The sequence below is a fragment of the Topomyia yanbarensis genome, chromosome 2 (genome assembly GCF_030247195.1).
Source record: "Topomyia yanbarensis strain Yona2022 chromosome 2, ASM3024719v1, whole genome shotgun sequence".
Classification (NCBI taxonomy): domain Eukaryota; kingdom Metazoa; phylum Arthropoda; class Insecta; order Diptera; family Culicidae; genus Topomyia; species Topomyia yanbarensis.
In genome coordinates, this window is record NC_080671.1 from 169,025,814 (window position 1) to 169,051,209 (window position 25,396).

Below are 25,396 nucleotides of genomic sequence, written 5' to 3' on the forward strand. Positions count from 1 at the left end.
TTTGATAAACAACTGGATGCTTACCCGTCCTCAGCACTATTTCTTGCCCCACCAATCGTAGAGACAAAACAGTGTCGCCCTCTAACTGTACGGACAGTATACCAAGCGCTCGAAGGGCACTGTTTCCCTCGGCGGCAAGTTTGCGCAGCTTTACCGCTGCGTCCTTGGGAATGGACAAAGTGACACGTACGCTGTTCCATGGTTCCACCTAAGGGACAAAAAAATATATTTCTTCGAACCGAATGTAGGCATCTAGCAATTTACCTTGTCCACCGTAAGCTTCCCGTTATCGGCTGGCTCTTCAACCAGCGTTGTTAATTTCGCGACCAGACCGTCTAGTCTTGTTTGAAAACCGGGATCATGGAGGTTTCCCTCGCAAATGACAACTGCCTTCAGCGTGCTGCTGCACTGGTTGTTATTCTGTTGATCACCGTCACTATCGGCCGCCATTCTAAATAAAATTAAATGCAAAATGATTAGTGTTCGACTGTCTATATATTATTTTCAGCATGTGGCTAATCTTAGATGATGCCCGAAGTATTCAAAAAAATTTCGTCGACCAACGCATTTCGTTCCCTTTGCAGTTATCAATCGGACCTAAATAAAAATATTTATTCTGTAGCCTCTATTGGTTCGATTTAGAGTGTTCTGGCAGCGATTTGTTTCGAAAATACAAGTGTGACAGTTCCTTGGAAGTTTCGCAAGTTGAAAATGACTGTTTTGATCTGGGGATTTTGCAATGAATTTTTATTTAATGCGTTAGCGCTAACACGTCGACATAAAGACGTTCTTATTATGCGAGACCGTGGATGTAGGTATGTGTGGATCAGTTCGTTTGCATATTCGAGGTTACGATTACGATTTGGTTTGTATTGTCGTGAGGAGCCCGTGCGCTTGTATGTACACTTGAAAACCATAACGGACGTGCAGTTCGGTATGTAAGAGGGTATTCGTACGTCAGAGAAAAAGTTTATATTGGATGTTTGGCTCATGATTAAGAATCTCTCGAGAGATGATAGAGGATCACGCTTGGGGAAAAATTCGCACTAGCATCGAAATATGTAATGCATCCGGCAAGCTCTATAATTCCTTCTTTGCCTCCATGCCAATATCTCTTCTCGTTTCGACGCAAAATTATTTTGATGACGTAACATTGTAACAAGTGATTCTTAACACCCGCCTCCCCCATCGTAGCATTTCGTCACAAACATCTAAATACCCCCTGATAATGACGTAGCTTGACAGTAACCCTCTTCCCCTAAAGATGAGTATGCATTGTTAGAGAATTAGCTAACAAAAACTTCGAATTTTCCATTGTAATTAGAAAAATTTCAAAGGCTTAAGAATAAAAAAAACGAAGCATGAACCATCTAGAACAGGAACCAAATAATTTGCTCTCGCTTTGATTTTGGAATCGTATATCAGGTGGTTCTTAGCAATTGGATTAAACGGGTAAGATAAGGGATTCTCCCTTAAAAAAGCTACGTAGCATAACATGATCCCCTACCTACATCATCACAAAATACAAATCTCCCCCTCCCCCATATAATGCTACCTCACACCTCAAAATAAGTAGAAGCGCACAAATTAATCGATATTATTTTTAGTATTCTGGATTACTGAAAAAGTAAAATTCTAGAAGTACATGAAAAACTAACTAATAAAGTAGGAAAAGAACACATGTAACATACAACCAAACTACTTGAACTCGTTCAATTGCCAGCAAATGATACTTATTTTCTGTTAACGGCAATTACACTACCAGAATAATTTCATGCTATGGAATAGATGACGTCGGTAAATTAATCGTACCTTAATTTATCCAATCCGATCATCCCGAATCAATCGAATCGAATGCAGGAATTGAATACCGGTAAAAAGTGACCAACGAATCCTAGAAAAGGTTACCCATTAATCTATCATGTACGCCATTTCTGCACCCATTACCTGGCCCAGCTGTCACAAATACTCAGGCGAACACATACAGAAAGCCATACGACCAACACATAACAATTATACACTAGTACTAAAAACTATAATTATTATAATATATACAATGACCTCTACTGCGAACCGTGCCCACAGACACTATCATTAAGCTGTTGAACTATGTTTGTAAACAGCCCACAGAAAAAGACAACCCACGGCGAACTGGCAGTCGGCTACGCCAGTGTGTTCAGGCTGTTGGCTGACCGTTAGTTAAAGGTTAAATAAAAAGGTTCAAAGACCTCTCGGTCTCCTCGATGCACCACTATCGTAAAGCAAAAACCACCTTAAAGCAGTTGTTTCCTTTTTAAAAAAATATATATGCGAACTTTAACCCATATATGCAAAGATTCCAGATATTGTTTGGATGATACCCTGAACTTAGGCTCTTATATTATACAATGTTTATTAGGGCTATCACAAGCTTCTTTAAGATTAATGCTCAAATATGCTTGATGATGTTTGCAATACCATCAAATCCGTCAAGCGCACATGGAATTGCCTTGCAGCCAGGCGAATTAAAACCATTCCCCCTGAATGGTCTACCATATTCGATATACAGTGAAGACCCATTTTTATCAGCCCCTTGGTGAATTTTAGGCTGATAAAACGGGGACAATGACAAAATCGGGACATATATTTTTCTTTCTTTTTGAGAAACCGAATCTCTTAACATATTCTTCTTTGGTCCCTAGATATAGCCTCATAACCTTTCCTGATTTGTTAGCTTAAATTCCCAGTGCAAAAGAAAAAATTTTTTTTGCATGTTTCGGATCTCTAGGATAAGAAAAATATGCTCAAGAAAGGATTTATTCGAATTCAACTTGGTTCGTCTGCTAGAGCCCATTAAACTACCAACTTTCAATTTTCATATGGGGCTGGGTCAAAAAGCTGATAAATGGGGGTAGATAAAGTCGGGGGCTGATAAAATCGGGTCTTCACTGTATACCTATGCTTTAGTAGACATCAGACAGATCAAATTTTGGTATCCTAATATGTTTACAAAACGAAACGAAATTATTATATACCTCCAATAGATCCTGAAAATTTTACTCTTTTTTTTTTGAAAATCCGATATTACAAGATTTTCTATTTTACCCTGAAAAGTTTTTCACCGCTTTTACTCCTAAAATTTCCTCTATGTATGCAATGCACAACGCATTTTTTCCAGCATTACATACAGTACATTCGGAATATTAAAAAAAACATGTCATGGGAAAATTAAATTTTCAAGTGGTTATAGGTACATGGGTGTTAAAATTTTTGGGATCTGTTGAAGAACAGTGGAGACATAGCTATTCAAACTAGCGCTCCGACTAATTTTGAAGCTTGGAGTGTTTAAGGAAACAGTAAATCGAATTAGGGTAATGGGCCTATTTTCACTTTGATTCTGTTATCACCTTACCCATTTGAAGCTTTTGGTTAGAGCAGGGTCTGCCCTCTTTGATCAGCGCATTAGCTCAAATGGTAATGTGATATGGGGCATTCAATTCAAATTTCCACCATCTCAGGCCATTTTTGTTATATTGATTTTTGGGAGTAAAGTAAACATGCGTCGATTGCAGGCCACCTCATTAATAAAATAGTGTGGAAAATGGTCTTTATTTTGCTTCTGTAAAATAAATATTCCGTACAAGTGATCTCCGAAGGCTTGTAGTAAAATTAAAGATGTCATAAAATTAGGATTTTAACAATTTTGTCTGAATGGTGATCCACGTCCATCTTTTCATATGCTCCCCTATAAAATTATTGAACCTTCAAAGGGACTGGGACTAAGATGTGAATGGTAGTAGTATACTTGTTTGAGTGTAAGAGAACCTATCATTACTCTATACTATGAATGGAATTCTCCAAAATGGATTTGAGTGAGTGTGATGCTGAATAACGTTCAAAGGTTTGCGCAACTTTAGCTTTCCACTCGGAAAGATAGACCGCTCATAATCGTTGTGTTGTATGTTCGTGCCACACAAAAACATGTGCCAATTCTTCTACCGGAACTACCACCACCATCACTGGAAGACTGCTGGCTGCATGTACAGACGGGACGAAAAGTTGCGAATCGATCATTGCGCCAAACATATGATTTTGCCAAACATTTTCCACGATCTATGTCCTCGTATTTGGCTCTCCTTCAGCAATGACTCCTCTCTTACTATCTACAGTCAGTGCCATACCCGTTGACCAAAGTAAGCCTCCACCCCCTCGCGGGGAACGCAATAGTGGCCGACCAATGCCGCCCAATCAGCCGACCTTCTCAAAACGCTTCATACACAAACACCGTCACGAAACTCCTATACTATACACTAGTTACCCTATTCTCGCCGCTGCTGCACGGGTACTCCATTCGTGTATAGGAATAGGCAACGGCAATCCTCACGGCTCACCAGCACTGGCCAGCGTCTCACAACAGTGTTTCGTATAAAAAAATAGGGAACATCAACAACGACAGCACCACAAAAAGAAGACTTCTCGTCCAGCTCGCGGCGCGAGCAGAGGTTTCCTCCTTTTTCGTTGTTCGCGTTGCGGTGAGTTTGAGGTTGAGAGCTAAGCAGAGGCCGAGAGTCATGTCATACAGTTTTTACTGCCGTTTCCACTTTAGTAGTGCTGCAGTGGCGCTTCAGTGGCTGCCTCATCGCAGCTTTTCTCATTGGATCCGCGTTTTTTGCGATTCATAGTGTACCGCAGGTGATGCAATTTACGGACGTATTTCGGAACCTCCTATCAATTCATTGATAACGTAGAATAAATGATATTGTAATATTCGTAATTCTATTGAACACGATGATCTGCTAATAGAATAACCTTTGAATCAGGTCTTCCTTGACCTAACGTAAGGTATACAAATGTAATCAACAGGGTATCGTAAACTAATAAATTACAATTACAAGGAAAATGCTTGCTTCATTGAGAAGGAGGCTAGATACGGAAACTTCCTAATTGGTAAAATAAAAGGATAATAGAAATAATCCTCTGAGTTAAAGTAAATGAATAAACAACAAATCAAAAAGGCAGAGTTTTTCCCCCAAGATTGAATAAATGTAACGTCGACTGCAGTAGTGGAGTGTAATCGCAAATACGAAATGTCCATTAGTTACTCGTCTGATCAGTACTTGCAGATGCAGATGATGCTTGTTTTTAAAAACAACCCGGGAATATTCGCTGATAGATTTTCGTGTTTCCTAATCTATCTAATGACATAATTTGGCCTTTCACATACATTGACACATCAGTACAAATCATGCACAGCACAGTCGGTAGGGTGATAAACCATTTTTGGTCTTTTTAATGATGTAGGATTAAATTGTTGATTATTTGACCTATAATTGTTTGTTTCGTATTATCAGTAGTGCGGTAAAATACACATGTTTGAGCGAAGGGAAAATTAGAACCGTGCGCCCTAATATTTATTTTACCATTGAAACAAATACATTTGACAAACAGCAGTCATTGATCTAACTAACTGATTCGAATGTTTGGTGTGACTATATGAATATGTAGAGCAAAAATGACTAGAGCTGAATCTGAAGGAAACCAAGGACTTAATTTTTTGAATATTTTTTCATATTTCGAAAATACCAGTAGTCCGAATATCCAACGCATTTGTGTTTAACATAATTAAACTTTTTCATGCCCAACTTTTCTCTTTTTATCAAGAGTTGTTCTACTGGAGCTGTAGAGCTAGATTCTCGGAAGGGTTTCCCGTCAGAATCACTCACTACAATTGTAGACGAGACGATCAATGTCACGCACTCAAACACTGCTTAAGGCCCATTTCAGCGGGCCGTGAAGCTGAATGTGATATTCATTGTACGGTTCAGATTTGTGCAGGCGCATGGATTTCGAGAACCCGCGTATCATCGCAAAGGGTTCGAGCGTTTGTATGTAAATCTGATACTTAATTTTCGGTGTACAGTAGACGAAAGTGAGTTCCCGGTTATGTCGCAATTAAACGTGTTGACTTGTGTATATAAACGTCCAACTGAACGTATGGAGGTAAATCTTTCCGGACATGACCGATACATTATCGCGCGAACGCGGGCGTGTTGTCTAATAGCTATGAACGTATTTTCTTAATTAGTCCAGCTGAAGGCATGGACTTAGGCTTCTAGCATCGAGGATACGCTTCCTAACATGCTTTTTCTGTGATGTGTGATATGCATCATTGAATGGAATGATGCCTGCCGCCAGTCATGGAATAGGGTAAACGGGTCTAATATGTCCCCACTAAGGAAAAATAGCTATTTTTCAACGTTGTATACTATGATCTTCGCATTAACTACTCTAGTAATTAGAGTCTAATTTTGCGTTGCGTTGCGTTGCGTTGTGACGATGATTTTGGCGGATTGCACACTGACTTCATCATGTTTGACTGCTGATTATCTAATAAGAGTTGCTTAGGAAGTGGTAAGTAGGAATTCATACCAATCCGACCCATATTAAAACCTCAACAGCATGATAGCCATCATTGCCGGCCGCCCCCATCTCCATCGTTCACGGGGAAGGATAAAGGATAAGGTAGACAGGAAGTGTTGATGCTCCACCTACTTAACGGAAGGACGACGATTCATCAGACTCTTCCATAGGTGTCGCGGACTTGGTGGTTTGGAAGGGTATCAGGTCTAGGATTCGCTCCAAGCAAACGATGCGACCTGTAAAGCATATTTTATTAGGTAGTTGTTTAGTTAGTCTTCGAGTGCACGATCACTCGAAAAAGAGATGATCTTGTTTAGTTTTTGGTTATTTTTAAACTCTGGGCAGCCGGCTACCGAGAGTATACTATGTTCCCTAAACAAAAACAATTTGAACTCCACACAGCCGATCGTGGGAGTATTGCCTGGAAAAGCTAATCTTATCTGCGTAATGGGCCGGATCACTATTTATTGCAACAGTATTTGGACAGAACTCGCTACTTCTTCTCTACGATATATTTATTGGCTTGAAAACTACCAAGTGACAGCATATTATACTGGCAAAAATAGCGCGAGATGTTATAAATCAAGGAAAGTATTTCTTATTTTCCATATCGGATTGTTTGTGGAATACAAGTATACGAGCGATAATACCGAACACTGAAGGGAAATATAAAGGATTGTTAATCTGATGCACGGGCTTGTTAGCAATAACGGAGCTTTAAATTAGGTTCATAAAAACAGACGCGGCGAATTTTCAATACGTATTGAGCCGTGTTCATAGATACTAGTCAGATTAGTCGTATTGGGGCTAATTTCCGATCAACTATTCATTTTTACGGCAATGTTTTCTCGACTAGATCTGTTCGCACCCTCTCATTCTGTTCGCACCCTCTCATTCTGCGGTCTAAGGACCAAATGTCATCAATAGACTTAGAATCGCGTGGAGGCATGAGATAGGAAACTTGTAAGAATTTTGCTATCCCACCGTTTGACTACCAGAATGGATGGGAGAACAGTAATACTAGCAAATACCGACTACCATAAGAGCGGTGCAAATTTGAACGAGTGACGTAGAGTACTGCACTGAAAAAAGGACCAGGAGTGCGATTTTACGAAGTTTTAGCTTCCGATGGCCCTACATTTTCTGACAAAGTGAAGTTCTTGAATGTTGAGATTTTTATTACTGTTTAGAAAAGCAAAAGTATCATAAAGCTAGTGTCAGGCCTTCATGAGACCTCAAGAAGTCACTTTTGGAGGTATTCGTAAATGTAGATTTGTCGGTAGACGGTTCCAAATATAATAGAAAAATACCTAATTTAACACAACTACAGATCACTTGCAACATAAAAAGCTTTTTGTGAAATTCGACAGCTCCATCTTAGGCCAATTCAATAAATTTCCTGCATGAAAGTTTCCATTTTTTAAAAACGGTTTTTAAGCCAAAGCTTTGGAAGTTAAACCTTGGCGTGGAAGTGCCGGTATATTAATATATTCTGTTACTTAGTGTAGAATTAGATTTCGTCATTTACGGCTAATATACAACCGCCAGAAGAAACTTAAAACGTTGGTACACAATCAAGAAAGGCGAATCAGAAAAGGTATATGTCAGTGATTCACTAAATACAGACTGGAAAGAGGGTAATATGGAAAACCTTAAGGTCCGCCCAGATTAAGTCTTCGGTACGGAACAAAACCTCGGCCTAGGAACTCCTAGCATGTTGTTAGTCGCCTCTTACGACATGGGAGCAGTTCCCAGAGGTTCTATTCTTGGTTGAAATAGTGCAAAAAGATTTCAGCCCGCCGGACACCACACGGCTTCTCTAGTAATTAGAGTCTAATTGCAAATTTAGTTCATACTTGCTAAATTAGTTCATACTTAATGTATTGTTAAAACATGCTAATGAAAATATTATTATGCGTTCTACAAAGATGCTCAAATTGTAGGTTTTTCGTTCACCCTGGGGAAAATGTCACACAACACAAGGATCGTATGCCCCATAGCAATCGGTGAGTATGCCCCATAACAATTGAATAGTATGCACGGAAAATAAATCTGTTCATAAATTCACTATTTCGTGAACTAAAGGATTTACGAAAACCGTGACCAAGTATGAATAATAAACCTCGTGTCCATGAAACTAATTGTGATCCAAAAAACTCGTCCGCGTCGAACATATATATGGTGTTACATTCGAATGTTTGGTAGGGCTACTGTGGCTGTTCCCTGTACATGTTTAGTTTTTGTTGTGATCCTTGTTCGCAATTTGGGAAGGCACAGCCGACAGTTAAACGATGTTCATGATTGCAGGAGCTTATTCGTGATTTCTCATCAAGTTACCGTAGTATTTGATTCATGATTGCTATCGGATTTTTTTGTCAGAGTAGCGTGATTTATGTTCATGATTGCAGGATTATTTAACGAATTTCGTAATTTCTGCTTCGTGGTATTTTAGTCGTGAGTAGAGTGATTCATGCTCATGATTTCAGGATACTAAACACGATTTATGTGAGAATAATAAGATTTACATTCAAGATTTCAGGATCTTTGTCGCCATTTTTATAACTTCTATTCACGTAATCGTGATATTTTAGTCACGACTAGAGTGATTTATGTTCATGAGTCTTAATCACGATTTTTGATATTTTAATCACGAATAATGTGTTTTGTATGCATGATTTCAGACTCTCAGTCCCGATTTTTGATATTTTTGTCACCAGTAGTATGATTTACGTTCTTGATTTAAACATCTTACGATTTTGATTTTTATAATTTATATCACGTTATCATGATATTTTATTTTAAAGCTTACTTTCGAATTGGACATGAGGAGTGATGTGACTGATGTTGATGACATCAGCAGTTTTATTATGATATTCGTAATTTCTCTTTGCCTTATCATGATCATCGCGACAATATCATCAGGAGCATAAATGTGTGACTAATAAGCGGGATCTTTTCCATGAACTGTATCACAAACACGATTTGTAGCTCTATAATGTATTTTTGGTGATCAGCGCAGTTTTCTTTTTCTGTTGGGACATCACACTGGATCTTATCAAATGAATAACGAGAGAGGTTCTAATTGTTTTCTTATGACTACTGCTCGTGCCACTTACTGATGCTGGACATATATATTTCATTGAAAAGTACATGGAACAAAAATGATTCTACGAATAATACTCAAGATTTTGTGAAATAGCTTCCGTGAAAATTTTATGATCATGTTGCATGAAATCGAAAATAATTAGTGATATCTTTTAAATATCACAAGCACGCAAGATAGATCCTAGGTCAAGTACTAAAATATTTTGATTTCGCAAACTATTTCACGATCACGACTGGTAAGTTGCGACTTTCAGTTCATGAATACACGAATAATATTCTATGATTTCGTGCAATATTTCACGAACACGAATGGTAAACCATGACTAGTAGGAAGACTGTGCCTAGTAGGGGAGACCCCGGCTCCGGGGTATGTGAAGATGCGCTAAAAAGAAGATGAGAAGATGCGCTAAAAACTATGCAATCAAATGAAGATTCAATTACTTCAAGAGTCCTTTTAGAACATGCTGAATGTCTTTTCGAGAAAACTGTATATTAACCGACATTTGATATATTTCAGTTTTAATACCCCCACATTTTGACTTTGACGCGTACTCCCTATTCAAAAGCAAATTTTCGAAATTCTTCATCCAATTGGACGGAATAAATGTCTCCTTCATTGGCGAGATACACAAGAAAAAGATTTTCTTACTTTGGAGTGAATTCCAGAAATATAAATTTTTGATGGCTTTTTTGCACTGCCCGAGGTTGGCCCAACCTTTGTCTGACATTCTATCTTTGCAAAAGTCTACGAAGCCTTTGATTTTTTGTTTCTCTCGTATTACTTATTATTAATAGGATTTAAAGAGAGTTTTGTTCAGTCGATTCAGCTAGATGTATTTATGCGGACACTTCACAGCTAGTACACTATTGAGGCAGAGCACTCTAGTTAAAGTGTGGCCATGAGGAAGAAGAATATGACGTATCCAAACGAGCATAAAATTTATCGTATTGTGAATGTGTCAAATTTCATGCTCGTTTGGATACGTCATGTGTCTTCTTCGTGGCCATACTCTAACTAGAGTGCTCTACATAGAGGTTCCTAATATTTAAGCGACCACTCAATCCAAAGCTCTTGTGATTTTTTTGGACAAAATCCCAAAATTTCTCTCCGCGGAACATTTTGACGGTGAAAATCACGCAGTCGCGTATTATCATCTGAGACACCACTTAAAGATGGTTATAAATTATCAAGCACGCTTGATCCATTCTTTTTTTTTATTTCTATTATAGAGGTTTTAACATTATCTAAATATAAGGACCCTTCGCTCTTTTTGGTTTCTATTTGCACCAAGTGCTACTACTAGAGGTTAATTAGTTCTTATGTTAATAATTCACCAATATTTATATAAGAAGCCCGCTTCAAGATGTTGATTACAATACACCTCGATAGTGGTGTATCGAGGAGGCCGGGAGGGCTGATAGGAGCCTTTTTTCTGTTCTTTATCTTTCTTCTATTCTCCCGCTCATAAACAACAATCAACTAGTAACAAATAGATAATTGAGAAAGGATGTGCTATGTGTGGTGGTTGGGTATTCAAGTATTAGTAGTGTTTGAAGTACTAATGTATGTCTTTCATGTGATGATCATAACTTTAGCTGTATCTTGTACCTGTTTTATCTATTGCGTTTCTCGTATATTGTCTTTTATCTCTTCTTTTCGAATCCTATACTGCCATTCTACTCCCGCCTTCAGCTGGGTCAGCAAAGATGGTGATAGCCAACATCTTAACACTCACACATTCTCAAACGCGGTCTCAAGCGGGAACCTACAAAAATGCCCTCGCGCGCGCGATTACGAATCGGTCACGTCCGGAGGTCTATCCTTGATCCCAGAAGCCTGGGTCCATGCCTTCAGCTGGACCAATTGGGCAAATACGCTCATACCTATTCGGCGGCACGTCTCATGGCGACATGACCGGGAAGCTTATCGATATAAGGGATCCCACTCTCTGCCAGAATTCTGGCCGCACACCGAAAATTTAATATCAGACTCACGGTTCGCGCGACCATTCAGGAACACACAACACACGCAAATATGTTAGAAAATCACGTTAGTGTACAAACGTTAGAACCCCTCGCGATTTTCTAAACAACCTACGCCCACCAACTCGCAAGCATGATTATACCCCGGTGATAAGGTTGACGTCTCAGCGCTCATAAACATACCAACGCGATCTCAAGCGTTAATCTACAAACTCCCGCGTTCGCGCCATCATGAATCGGAATCGTCCGGAAGTCTCTATCCTCGGTACCAACAGTCTAGGTCCATGTTAATTTAAAAAAAAAATAAATAAAATTGAAGAATTAAGGAAAATTGCTCCCATATCCACTAGACAAAACGTTCCATGGTGACATGACCGGGAACTCTAGTGATATGGGATAACTCACTCCCTGTCAGAATGTGATCCGTACACCAAACTAAATATCAGAATGACGGTCCGCGAATATATGAATGGCCGCAGGGTTTCAAAATCGAATTTATACACGCGAAGTCACATACACGCGAGCACACGCGACAAACACGTCAACATACGAACGCTTAAGCCCTTCGCGATCATCTACGCACACCTATGCCCGCTATCGCGCAAACTTGATAACACTCCGGTAATTATGTGAACGTTTTAGTACTTACGAAGTTACGAACGCGAATCCGCAAACGCGCGCGATCATGAATCGGTCACGTCCGGAAATCTTTAGCCTTCATTCTAGTAATTTAGGTCCATACATTCAGTTGGACCAATCAAAAAAATAAAGCTCATATCCACTAGACCACACGCTCTACGGCGACATCGCCGGGAACTCGTGATATGGAAGATCTCACTTTCATTTAGCATCTGAGCCGTACACCAAATATAAAGTATTAGATTCACGGCCCGCGCACGATTATCCAAAGAATACACGCGAATATGCGAAATGCACACGGTTATAAAATAGATTTTATATACGCGAGGTTACATACACGTTAGCACACGCGACATACAAACGCACACGCGATCGAACACGTTAACGTACAAATGCTCGAACCCTTCGCGATGATACATGCGATCGCGAGTCCCTACTTCCGCACATACCTGAACCGTACAATGAATATCACATTCAGAATTACGGCCCGCTACAATTGGCCTAATGCAGTGTTTTATTGGGTGACATTGCCTGTCTCGTCTGCAAATTGTAGTATGTGATTCTGACGGGGAGCCCTTCCGAGAACCTAGCTCTACAGCTCCATTGGGCAACTCTCGAAAAAAAAATCTGTATCCTTCTTATTAAAACTCTGTTTTTGTTGAATGAAGAAAAAGAATTTTGATAATTGATTACCATTGATTACTCAAGTATTGTCTACTAGAAATTCAAGCATTAAATCGGAATTTATATTGTGCACTTTAAATCAATCTGTTGATTTCCCGACTCATGTTTTTATTTGTTTTGAATATGAAAAGTGTTATTGAAACGGTTTCAGAAAGGGTCCGCCAAAAGCGTTGCCATTTTAAAATTCTAAAAGTCTGTGTTAATCTGTATTGTGTATTGAAAATCTGTATTCAATCTGTATCAAGTCTGTATCTGTGCTAAAAAATCTGTATAATACAGATAAATCTGTATAAATGGCAGCTCTGATTGACGCTATCGCATGACCAGCGAATAATCTGACAGCTATGAGTTTGAAATATCATCTCATTGATAGTCTATCAGTCACTGAAAGTTTAGTATGATTTATGAGTGATGCTTCAGTTTGTTCGCCTATCAATTTCACGTGTTGTTGTATTGTATGTAGTTGTATCAAACTAAACTGAAATCGTCCAGCTCTGATCTTGTCTCGAATTCATTGTAGCTGGTGTAGCTCAGCTTTTCACTTATACATTATTCTCGTTTCGTCGAAGTCTTGATTCATAAACAGTAATTTTTTCTCTCCCTGACAGACTACTGGCCCGCGAAGTTTTGCATGTCTCGTGCTTCGCTTTCTCTCGCATAGCTTACTCTACTCCATCCGCTGCACGGTTTCTCTTGTTCTGAAATGCGAGACAGGACACACGCCACAAAAAATGTTCACTATGGATTTTGTTCTACCTATTCCAACGCGGCAACAGCAATAGCGTTGGGATAGGAAGAACCAAATCCATAGTGAATATCTTTTGTGGCGTGTGTCATGTAGAGTGGCTCGCGGTTGTATGGGAAAGCTTCAAAAAATGATTTAAACTAGCGGGCACAGCACTTTTTGAGTTCATTTTGTGGTCCCAAATGCCTGTGCAAAATTTGGTAGCGATTGGTTGCTTCCCGGGTTTGCGCATTGCGTTCAAAGTTTGTATGGGATTTTATATGGAGAAATCAATTACTTTGCTTTTACGTTAATAAAGATCGCTATTTTACTGAATGTGAAAAACCAGCTTTATAAAACTATAGTTCAAACTTTGGGTAACAACTTTGTCGAAGACCGTAACTATCTACGAGTTTTCATAAAATAGTTATAACGATTTTAAAACTTATGGTAAAATACAAATGCAGAAATTGGTTACTTTTTCCAACACTGCCGGTGCATCGCCGACATCGACATTAAAAACTTAAATAAATGAAAATATATTCATCGCAGAGACTTGGTACTTTTGAATGAAATGTTCAGAATGAATTGCTGAATATCATAGACGTAGTCAGAAAATGAATAGAAGAAGGGGGGGGGGGCATGTGTACTCCCCAGTCCCTGTTTAGATTGTTTTGTATAAGACAAAGAATCATTACGTCCTTGTAAATGTCAACCACTTAACTTTCTTAATATTTTGATAGACCCAAATATGAATCATATTATCTTTGTTGTGGGAAATAACATTTACAATATTTAAAATTTACACTTACAATTTTATGTGTTGTTTTTGCTTGGGTCAAAAACTAACTCAGGTCTGGAAATCGCGTTGGGTTCTAACCTGAAGTATATTTCTGGTTCGCCAACATCACCTCTGTTTTGCGTGAACCTAACTCAATTTCATAAAAAACGCTTGTTTGAAAAAACTATCCTAGTTTCGCTCCTAGATGCTCAAACGAACGTCAATAGAAACAATTCCGAGATTTCAAGGAATCTAAGGATATGAAGTTTTTAAAATTCTGACTCTGAACGGCTAAGAAATAGGGTTTTAAAATATGTAAAACTTATAAACCGCTGTACCATTTTAAATGAGATAACAGTAGAGCCCTTAAATAGTAGCACTCAAACACGTAAGATTAATTCTTAATTCGGCGGTTTAAACCTGCGTTGAAAATGTGCTCCTTATGTTATACTAAACTATCTAAACAGGGAACTGGGGAGTACACAAGCCACACCCTCTCTTGTTTTCATTTTGTGACTACGTCTATGTTATTCAGCAATTCATTCTGAACATTTTATTCGAAGGTACCAAGTCTCTGCGATGAATATATTCTCATTTATTCAAGTTTAAAGCATCGGTGTCGTAGTGTAATGACAGTGTTGGAAGAAATAATTAATTTCTGCATTTGGATTGAACAATAAGTTTTAAAATCGTTATAACTATTTTTTGAAAACTCGTCGCTAGTTACCGTCTTCGTCAAAGTTGTTAACCAAGGTTTGAATTATCGTTTTATAAAGCTGGATTTTCATAATGAGTGAAATAGCGATCTTTTTTAACGTAAATGCAAAATAATTGATTTCCCCATATAAAATCCCATACAAACTTTAAACGCAATGCGCAAACCCGGGAAGCAAGCGACCGCTCCCAAACTTTGCACAGGCATTTGGGACCACAAAAGAAACTTAAAAAGTGCTGTGCTGAAAAATGTAATTTTTGAGCCACTCTAGTGTCCTGTCGCTTCGTGTGCGAACAGCTTTATGTTTGTGGCTGTGAACTCAACTTGCCTCAATATGTCGTCTTTGAGATTGACGTTCGTTGTGTCAATCTAGGACCTTCATGGACCTGCGCTTCTGTGCAACAGCTCAAGGTTTTCCCGAGGCTCTCGGAAATTTTCATCTCTACTCCACGATTTTCTTTTATAACTAAAAGCATTATGCCCACGCCATCGCAGTGTTTTTTTCGCCAAAATCTCTGGATCTATTAATTACGCCCAAATCGTTAGATTTAAGTTAATAATGTCCTCGGAGGAATTTGTGAACATTGCAAGCCCTTTCATATGGTGTTGTTATTTCGATGATTAATCTCCCTAAAGGTGAGATATAGGTACACCAACTTTCATGCTAGTGCATGTATTAAAATTATGTCTTCAGCAAAGTTGTAGAGCAAGCTTTTGCCAACAACTTTCCTGAAGACACAAAGTCTTCATATTTAATATCTTCAACATTATTGCTGATTGTTTGCGGATGATCCCTTTAAAGTCAATTAATTACTATAATTTTTAAATATCATTCTGACAAGTTCGGTATGTTCCGTAAAAAGGTTTGAATTATTAAGATTGACAACTTTCTATATTACAACAAACAGCTTATCTCGTGTATTTTCTAAATCATTTTACGATTTTTGAACAAAAAAACAGTATTTTAAATGATGATTAGTTGCTAGCGTGGAAACGGTTGAGTTTATGTCGTTTATGTATATATATATATATATATATATATATATATATATATATATATATATATATATATATATATATATATATATATATATATATATATATATATATATATATATATATATATATATATATATATATATATATATATATATATATATATATATATATATATATATATATATATATATATATATATATATATATATATATATATATATATATATATATATATATATATATATATATATATATATATATATATATATATATATATATATATATATATATATATATATATATATATATATATATATATATATATATATATATATATATATATATATATATATATATATTTATATATATATATATATATATATATATAAATATATATATATATATATATATATATATATATATATATATATATATATAAATATATATATATATATATATATATATATATATATATATATATATATATATATATATATATATATATATATATATATATATATATATATATATATATATATATATATATATATATATATATATATGTTCCTATCTAAGTTTTTGAAATGGCTAGAAACTATGTGTGCGTATAGAATTATTCATGTTTTCACAACAGCTCTTCACTGGACGAAACGCTTTACTAACTTTTGGATGGCATGTCCCATTACACTAGTTTACAGCATTTCTGAACTAAATAAGCTAGTCGTCATTTTCGATGTAAAATCGTGTGCTGAATCCGAAAATGAGGTTCAAAAAATTAACACTAAAACGAGTTACAGTGAAAAAATGAATTTCACCTTTAAAATTAAAAGTACGTTTAGTAAAATCCAAGTATCTTCGGTTGCACTGCATCGATATGAAATATTATTATGTTGAATTAAAGGTAATTGAATGCACTTTCGATCGTTAGAACATTTTGATTTAGTGCGACTACCAGAGGTTAAAATATTACCCTTATTATTATTAATATTCGGATCGATGGACTGTCATCTATAAGAGATGATCAGACTGAAGGTGGGTGTTTTTATCTCTTAAATTGCTCTGTCGCTCTGGCTCGTGAAGATGGCGAGTAACACTCGTTTATAACGAATCGGATTCGCTGTTTTCAGAATCAGAGATGACAATCTCTTATGGATGGAACCTTCTCTTAAACATACTGTTCAGCTACTAGTTAATGCTCAACTAGATCAACTTAATAAACTGAAACACGTAGTTTTAGAAGAAATCCAATCCACGTGAACCACATCACCAAACACCTAAAAGTAGTTTAGATGCATGTAATATCTATTTCTGTGTTATCTATTATCTTATCTATTCTATTATCTATTAATATCTATTTCTTTACCCCTCTCGCAAGAGTATTGACGGTATTGTAAACATCATCAGGTTACAATAGACTAAATAGAATCAGGTCATTCGCCACTTGATCCATTAAAAGTTCAAGAATTGTCAAAGTCAAGCATTAAAACCACCATATTAACAAGAAAAAGATCAAATTTATACTATCAGTGGCTTGATCTTTTCAAATTTCTTATTTCAAGAGTACTTATTCAAAAGGTCCCAAGTGACATTGTGCTCGAACTGAGAAAAACGAGGCTGAAGTTTCATGGACCTAAAACAAATGCCTATTAGAGAACAAATATGTGTTTTGATGGAACAATTATGCCAATATAGTCTAAGGACTATGCTCTTTAGGAAAATAATACTAAAAACATGAAATGTTTAGTACTAATGTAGTTTTTAAGCGCTTTAGAATGATGCGTCCTTTTGAAAATCATAGGACCTTTCACATAGGTCTTTTTTCGGGCCTAAGAATCATACGACGCTGCACATAAAGTTTTTTTCAGCAAAATATTGAATTTCTCCAAAGTTTTCGACAGAATTAGCACTGGAATACGAATGCTATTCATTACTGTGGTAAATAGTTGCACTGGATTTAACAGAAGTCTTGCAGAAAAAATTGCGGGAAACTTTAGTTTATATAAACAAACCATTGGCTGGAAGTCGTTAAAACCAACCAATGGCACGTTACTTTAGAATAACTAAGCTTTCCAATTATCTTTTAATTTATTATACTTTCTAAATTCAACTTCGAAAATAAGTCGCATGAACAGAAGAAAATAATTTCTTTTATTTTGATGCTTAGGGCGTTTTTACTAGGTATCTATGTGCAGTGGGAAAAACATAGAATGAAATGAATCTTGCGTCGTTTTTGCATAGCGCCTGTGAACAGTTGCAGAAGTTTTAAAATGTTCCACGCATAGGTCCTTTCAATTTAGTTATGCTGTAATCACATGCTGTTAGCTATGTTGTAATCACACGCTGATCTGCAAATAACTCAGTTTGTTTACATTTGTCACTAAGAACCATTTGAATCAGCACTCTTGATTTATTAACATGGGTAGTTCAAGCAAAACTACTACAAAAAGTGTTAACTCGAGTTATATTGAGTGAAGCTTTGATATTTTGCAATAATAATCTCAGGTAATATAACTATTAATTACATAACTGCCTATAATAGCAAGTCAGTCCCATGTAGATATGGAATCCCATAGAACATGGGACTGACTTGCGATTAATGGGCAGATAAGATATATGAAGATTTTACGAAAGATTTGGATGGTGTCGTTTTCTTAATCGAATAATTTAGATTTTCTCATTGGCTTAGCAATTTTAAATCTGTTCACGATAAGTGAAATGTGTGCGAATATTTAGTTTAATGTTTATGTTTAAGGTATGTAAAACTTCGACAGCACAATTTCAAATTGTTCCTTATATTTAATCAATTCTGAATGCTCCAGTGAGGATCAAATAGTGCTTGCTAGGTAACAATTCTGTATTGTTCTTGTAGGTCGCGTTTTGGATAAACTTGTACTAGTACAGTAATATATCTTTTCAAATATATTCGAGTGATTTACTTTAAAGAAAGTATAAATTTGAAAGCATTTTTAAGAATAACTGATAACATAGCGAAATTTAAGCGGAAATCTTACTCAAAGTTGTAAGTAATTCAAAATATGAGTACCAAACTCCTTTCGGAGAAAAATATTTTGATTTTTTTATTTATTTATTAACAGATTAAGGCCGAAGTGGCCTGTGCCGTATACAAAAGATTCCTCCATTCCACTCGGTCCATGGCCGCCCGTCGCCAGCGACGCAGTCTGCGAAGGGTCCGAAAATCGTCTTCCACCTGGTCGATCCATCGTGCTCGCTGCGCGCCACGTCTTCTTGTACCGGTCGGATTGCAATTGAGAACCGTTTTCACCGGGCTATTGTCCGACATTCTGGCTACGTGCCCGGCCCACCGTAGTCGTCCGATTTTTGCGGTATGACAGATGGGCGGCTCCCCCAACAGCTGATGCAACTCATGGTTCATTCGCCGTCTCCATGTGCCGTCTTCCATCTGCACTCCACCGTAGATGGTACGCAGCACTTTCCGTTCGAAGACACCAAGTGCGCGTTGGTCCTCCACGAGCATGGTCCAGGTCTCGTGCCCGTAGAGAACTACCGGTCTAATCAGCGTCTTGTAGATGGTCAACTTCGTACGACGGCGAAGTCTGTTCGACCGAAGTGTCTTGCGGAGGCCAAAGTAAGCACGATTTCCTGCCACGATGCGTCTACGAATCTCTCTGCTGGTATCATTGTCGGCGGTCACCAGTGAGCCCAAGTACACGAACTCTTCAACCACCTCGATTTCGTCGCCACCGATGCAAACTCGAAGCGGGCGGTTCTCATTTTCTTCTCGTGAACCTCTTCCTATCATGTACTTTGTCTTTGACGTGTTGATGGCAAGTCCGACGCGCTTGGCTTCTCTTTTCAGTCTGATGTAGGCTTCCTCCATCTTCTCAAAGTTTCGTGCAATAATATCAACGTCATCGGCGAAGCCAAGTAGCTGAACGGACTTTGTGAAAATCGTACCACTCGTGTCGATCCCTGCTCTTCTTATTACACCTTCCAGCGCGATGTTGAATAACAGACACGAGAGACCATCACCTTGCCGTAACCCTCTGCGTGATTTATTTTGATTTTAATTAGTACTAATTGATTTGAGCAAATTAGTGATGCAATTTGCGTTTCGGCTTCGTCTCATCAGAATTTGACACTAACTTAGTGACATAAGAACTGGTGAGAACTAATGAAAGCCACACCAGCTCCTTGGTGTTATCTTTATAGCAGACAATCCCGTGAAAAATAGGATTGATAGGATTTTAGTGCACTTTTAGCACCTTGTGTCACATCTGTATGTTTGTTATACATAGAGTTGGGTGGGGTAAATCCGACCTAGTAATGGTTTTGGTTGTAAAATGCTCATTTCACATCGGATCATGTCGTTTTATGTGCCAAATTAAAGATTAGACATTTTTATACTTAGCATTTTATTCGCATCTTGGGAAAAATTTAAGATACAAGCGTTTTACGAAAAAGCTCAGTTTTGCTGCTTTAAAAAATAGTGGCGTAAACCCGACCACCTACGTTTTTGGTTGATTCAGTACAGATATTACCCAAATTTAATGGTGTTTTCAATGATAAATGCTTTTGAAAAAGTTGCTGTGGTTTTTTGTCACACTACCACACCTTGATGGGGCACGCAACACAACTGCGCAATGAAAAAACCACAGCCACTTTTTCAAAAGCACCATTTAGCTAAGCCGATGGTTTTTCCTGCAGGTGTTTTGCAGGAATTAATTCGTGGTGATCTAATAAATCGAATGATATTCTTCTTTTATTAGAGTTTTAAAAAGGTTTACGTGGATAATCTGGTGGTAAAGCTGAACACAATTTTTCCTCCGCATACTACCACAATCACACCGTACACATTCTAGCACAAGCTCAAAAAAGGTAACTTGAGCCTTAAGGGCGAAGTTCGTTATCTGTCGGGAGCGGGCCATTTAGCATAAAATCATTGTGCATAATGGACGTCTGGCATAATTTTGAGAAGTGATCGTCCTGCAGGTCATTTGGCATAATAATTTTTAACTTCTGAAAAACGGTTCTTTGGCATAATGGACATTTAGCTTAACGGATTTTCGGCATAATTTTGCTGAGTGATCTTACTAAAGGTCATTTAGATGAATGTGTAGTTTATCGGCGGATGATCCATAAGGTTAAAACTGTACTAAGCAATAATAATAATAATGATCTATTACTTTTCATTACTTAATATTGATTATATTTCGTGTAAATATATTTTATAACTAAAAGGTCGTTTTTAAATATTTTAAATAATTCTTGTGTTTGCTCATTTTCTCAGTTATGGCTTGTTTGTCTATGACTTACGTTGTAGAATAGTGTAGATTTTACAGGTTTTTGTTAATGTAGCGCACTAGAACTGTAATCTACCAGACGCATGTTTTGTTTTGATTATCATTACAATGATCGCCAGTAATTTTTAATTTTCCATATTGCCTTTCAATAACTAAAATTATCCTTATTACCCCTTGTTATGTCATGAGTTGGTCTTTCGAATTATATATCGACATGATAGCTAACTTTATCATTTTTGGATATAGCCAAGTTTTTCAAACGATGATTTGTTAAATGAATTTACATATATTGACTCATCGGTTGTTACACTGCTCTTGCGCTGGGTGAAGCCAGTGTAATACAGGCCGCCGATTCGCCGTCGGAAGCGTTATTAGCGGAATCTTATTCATTCGCGTCATCCAGGACTATTACAGCACGAATTGGAAATGTTGTAAGTCCGAGAACAGTTTGCCGTAGGCTGCAAAATTTCAATCTGACAGAAAGAATTGCTAGGAAAGTTTCACTATTGCGAAGCAAAAGCCTTTTAAGAAGAATGCAATTTGATTTTCAACAGCGTTTATGGGAAGCTACAGAAGGAATCAATACATGACGACATATCCTTTGAAGGGACGAATCGAAGATAAACTTGTTTTTCTCGGATGCTCAACGAAACATCCAAGGTGCAAAAAGTTTGATCTGTAACATACGCAAAATACGGTGAACCACGGAGGCGAGAATATTAAGGTTTGGGACTGCTTTTCGTGGAATGGCACAGGTCCTATTTTCCTCATTTCCACTATAATGGCAAGATTTGAATGTAAGGCCATTCTAAAGGATGTCATGCTGCCCTTTGCCGACGATAACGTGCTTTTATATGGCAGTTTCAGCAAGACATTGATCGGAAACACACATCAAAGTATGTGAGGGAATGATTGTGGGATAATAAAGTGACTATAATTTCGTGGCACTACCAATCTCCTGACATAAATCCTACAGAAAATCTACGGAATGTACTTAAAAATAAGTTATATGGTCAAAAATTCACAAATAAGGATCGTTTGTGTGAAGCAGCTTTAAAAGAATGATACGCTACACCAATGGGAACTTATCATTGTTTAAATGGCTCAATGCCAATACGCAGTGCAACATTGGTCCGAGGCGCGGAGAGTGAACGGAGAAGTTTCTAGCGGGAAGCGCAAGAGAAACAGAAGTGATACAGGTTTCGTTGCGCGAGGAAGACAGCTATGACAGTGGTGCAACGATAAATATGAGGTTAGGAGATCGTGAGAATAAATGTGGCAAGATGCGATGATTTAATTTGCTGGTTTGTTCTTTTATTTGCTATTTAGCCATGGATTACACTCTTTTTAACTTCCATGTGAGAAAAGGAAGTTGACAAGAAAAATAACAGGAGATTCGTGTATAATAGGTTTTGTTTCTCGTATTCTACTTGAGAGTGCGTTTACGTTTTAGTTGCGGTCGGTCATAACTGTGAACTTAATCAGTGTGAAGAAAGCGACTACTCAATGAAAGAGATATTTTAGAAACGAAAAACATGGACAAAATAAGCGTTTTCCTCGACAACCCAGGACACCACGACATTTTTTTTAGCGGACTGATAGAACTGCAGCTGTTAGCTTAAGGAATCTCGGTCCGACCCACAGAGACAAAAATTTGCAAAATCTGACGAAGTGGCATCTGTCTGCCAAGTAAACAACGGTCCTCTGGAGTGGGACTAATTTTGCGCCAGTTTGTCTCGAAATGTGTAACATTAAGTCCTCTATTTGGTATAGTCCAATGTATCATGTTCCTAACAACGCGTGCTAAGTAATCAGTGATGCAATTATTGATTCTGCTTGTTTTATTCCTGATCTACTCTAGGGATCCTAGGTCTGAAGCGGATCAATCGACTATTAAGTAAAGCAGAGAGCGCTGGCAACCATAATGTACACGAATACTAATTTCCCTGCAACTATTCTGCCAGTTATTATTCCGGTTGTAGGGTGTATTAATGATTGTTTTGTTTGATAATCAGAAATATCTTACAATTTTAATATGTTGCAACTAAGTCACAGAGAATAGACACTTAGGTTTAAAATACGACCACCATACTGGCATATCCCAATATAATTATAACGGTCACCTGGATATCCATTCAGTAAAACTCACGTACTAAACGGAATGACACCTCTGGTGGTAAGATCTCAATTACCTTCAGATGTGCCTTTTACTCAACTTTTACGCTTGAGGTGGAGTCGATTTACACCAAAAGAACGCGCTGAAATCGTAGCGCTTTACATTGAAACCGATCGTTCAATAGTGAAAACTGTGCGTGCTTATCGTAAAAGATATGGTAGGCATTCGGCGCCTACAAACGGCGGAGTAAATAAACAGAATTGTCGAAATCGGGGGACATAGAACCCACACGTTATGCATCAAACACCACTGCACGACCAGAAAGGAACTGTTTGGGCCGGAGTGTGTTCCAAAACAATTATCGTTCCTTATTTTTTCAAAGAGGGAGAGACCATCGACGGCGCACGCTACCGTTGGATTTTGGAGCACTTATTTGTCCACCAATGTAGAAAAAAGGTCTGAAAAACTTCTGATTTCAACAATACGAAGCACCTGGCAATACCGCAGCCGCCACAATCAAGTTCTTGCAAAGTAAGTTCCCAGGACGTGCTGTCTCAAAAAAATGGTGATTTGGAATGGCTTCCTCGTTCTCCGGATTTAACGGTACCAGACTTTTTTCAGTGGGGTTACTTGAAAAGTAAAGTTTTTTCTAGCCAACCTAAGAACATTGACGAACTCAAAGCTAATATACGAGCTGAAATTGTTGCGATTAAGCCTGAAATGCTGTCCAATGTCATGCAAAACGCCCGCAAAAGAGCTGTTTTTTGTGTATCAAATGGGGGTGGTCATTTAATCGACGTTGTATTCTAAACCTGGTTTATTATAAATGGCATAAGTGGTTGTACGTCATTTCGCGGAATACCATTTCCCGGTATACCATATTCCGGAAAACCATATCCCAGAATGTACTATTTCCCAGAAAACCATTTCCCGGAAAACCATTTCCCGGAATGTACCATTTCCCAGAAAACCATTTCTCGGAATGTACCATTTCCCGGAAAAACCATTTCCTAGAATGTTCCATTTCCCGGAAAACCATTTCGCGGAATACCATTTCCCGGAAAATAAATTAAACTACGTACCTTGCCACCACTCATTTTGATTACACTTGCTACGCAGCAAATGTCATGCAAAATACGAAATTCTCTCTACTTTAGAACATAAAAAGTAGTTTGGAAATATGTTTGGAATTTTATTGAATTAGAATAACATATAAACAATGCTTCAGATATATTTATTTTGGGATTTTTATGGATTATGCATCTAAAAAATTTGCGGTTTTTCTTTCTTATACATGCATGCTTCCTTGTCGTTATTTTTGGCATGTTTTTGATTTATATGACACATTCCGCGGGCTTGTACACCAGAATGACGTTTTTGTTTTGTCTTGTTTTGGTATTACAATATTTTTTCCTAGATTCGGTAGTGTTTAAATCATTGAAATGTTATGTAATCCAACCATTGACTTTTCGACAAATAGTTGAAAAATATATAGAAAAGTAAGTTGAATTTCACGGAAAATGGCTCCTGAATTATTGACTTCTAAGAAAAGTTCTATTTCATGAAACTATTATTGAAATTTTTATCTGTTTAAAGGGATTTGTTCGTTATTGAGTGTACAACAGTAAAACTAGAAAGATTTTTTTCTTGATTTGACCACTAATACTTTTTGAACTAATAGAAGTTTTGATTGTTTCTGCGTTGTAACGTCACGAAAAATGCCCATTTTTTAATTTTATTAAAAAACTAAAATTTTGTCCAAATTTATATTCCGGATTCTCTTTGTATTCAAAAATACTTTTCTAAAAATCCTACAATTTCTTTTATTGGATATGTGGAACTAAAGTTAGAACAGGATACACTTTGCGTTGTAACGTCACGCAATTCAACTTTTATCAGACGCTTGAATGATTTATCAGATATAGTATTAAATTTTCCTACGTATGGTTTATTTAAACGCATTCAAGTT

At 37.3% G+C, this 25,396-nt stretch overlaps 1 protein-coding gene across 2 annotated transcripts in view; it reads right to left on the minus strand.

The window, feature by feature from the left end:
• LOC131682072 (serine-rich adhesin for platelets) overlaps positions 1-25,396 on the minus strand; it is a 51,802-nt gene that overhangs the window by 17,199 nt on the left and 9,207 nt on the right. For both annotated transcript variants that reach the window (XM_058963263.1, XM_058963262.1), the window contains exons 2-3: positions 265-451; positions 25-208 (exon numbers count right to left, since the gene is read on the minus strand). In XM_058963263.1, coding sequence (XP_058819246.1) covers positions 25-208; positions 265-450 — 370 coding nt within the window. In that variant the 5' untranslated portion in view covers position 451. The remainder of the gene's footprint in view (positions 1-24; positions 209-264; positions 452-25,396) is intronic.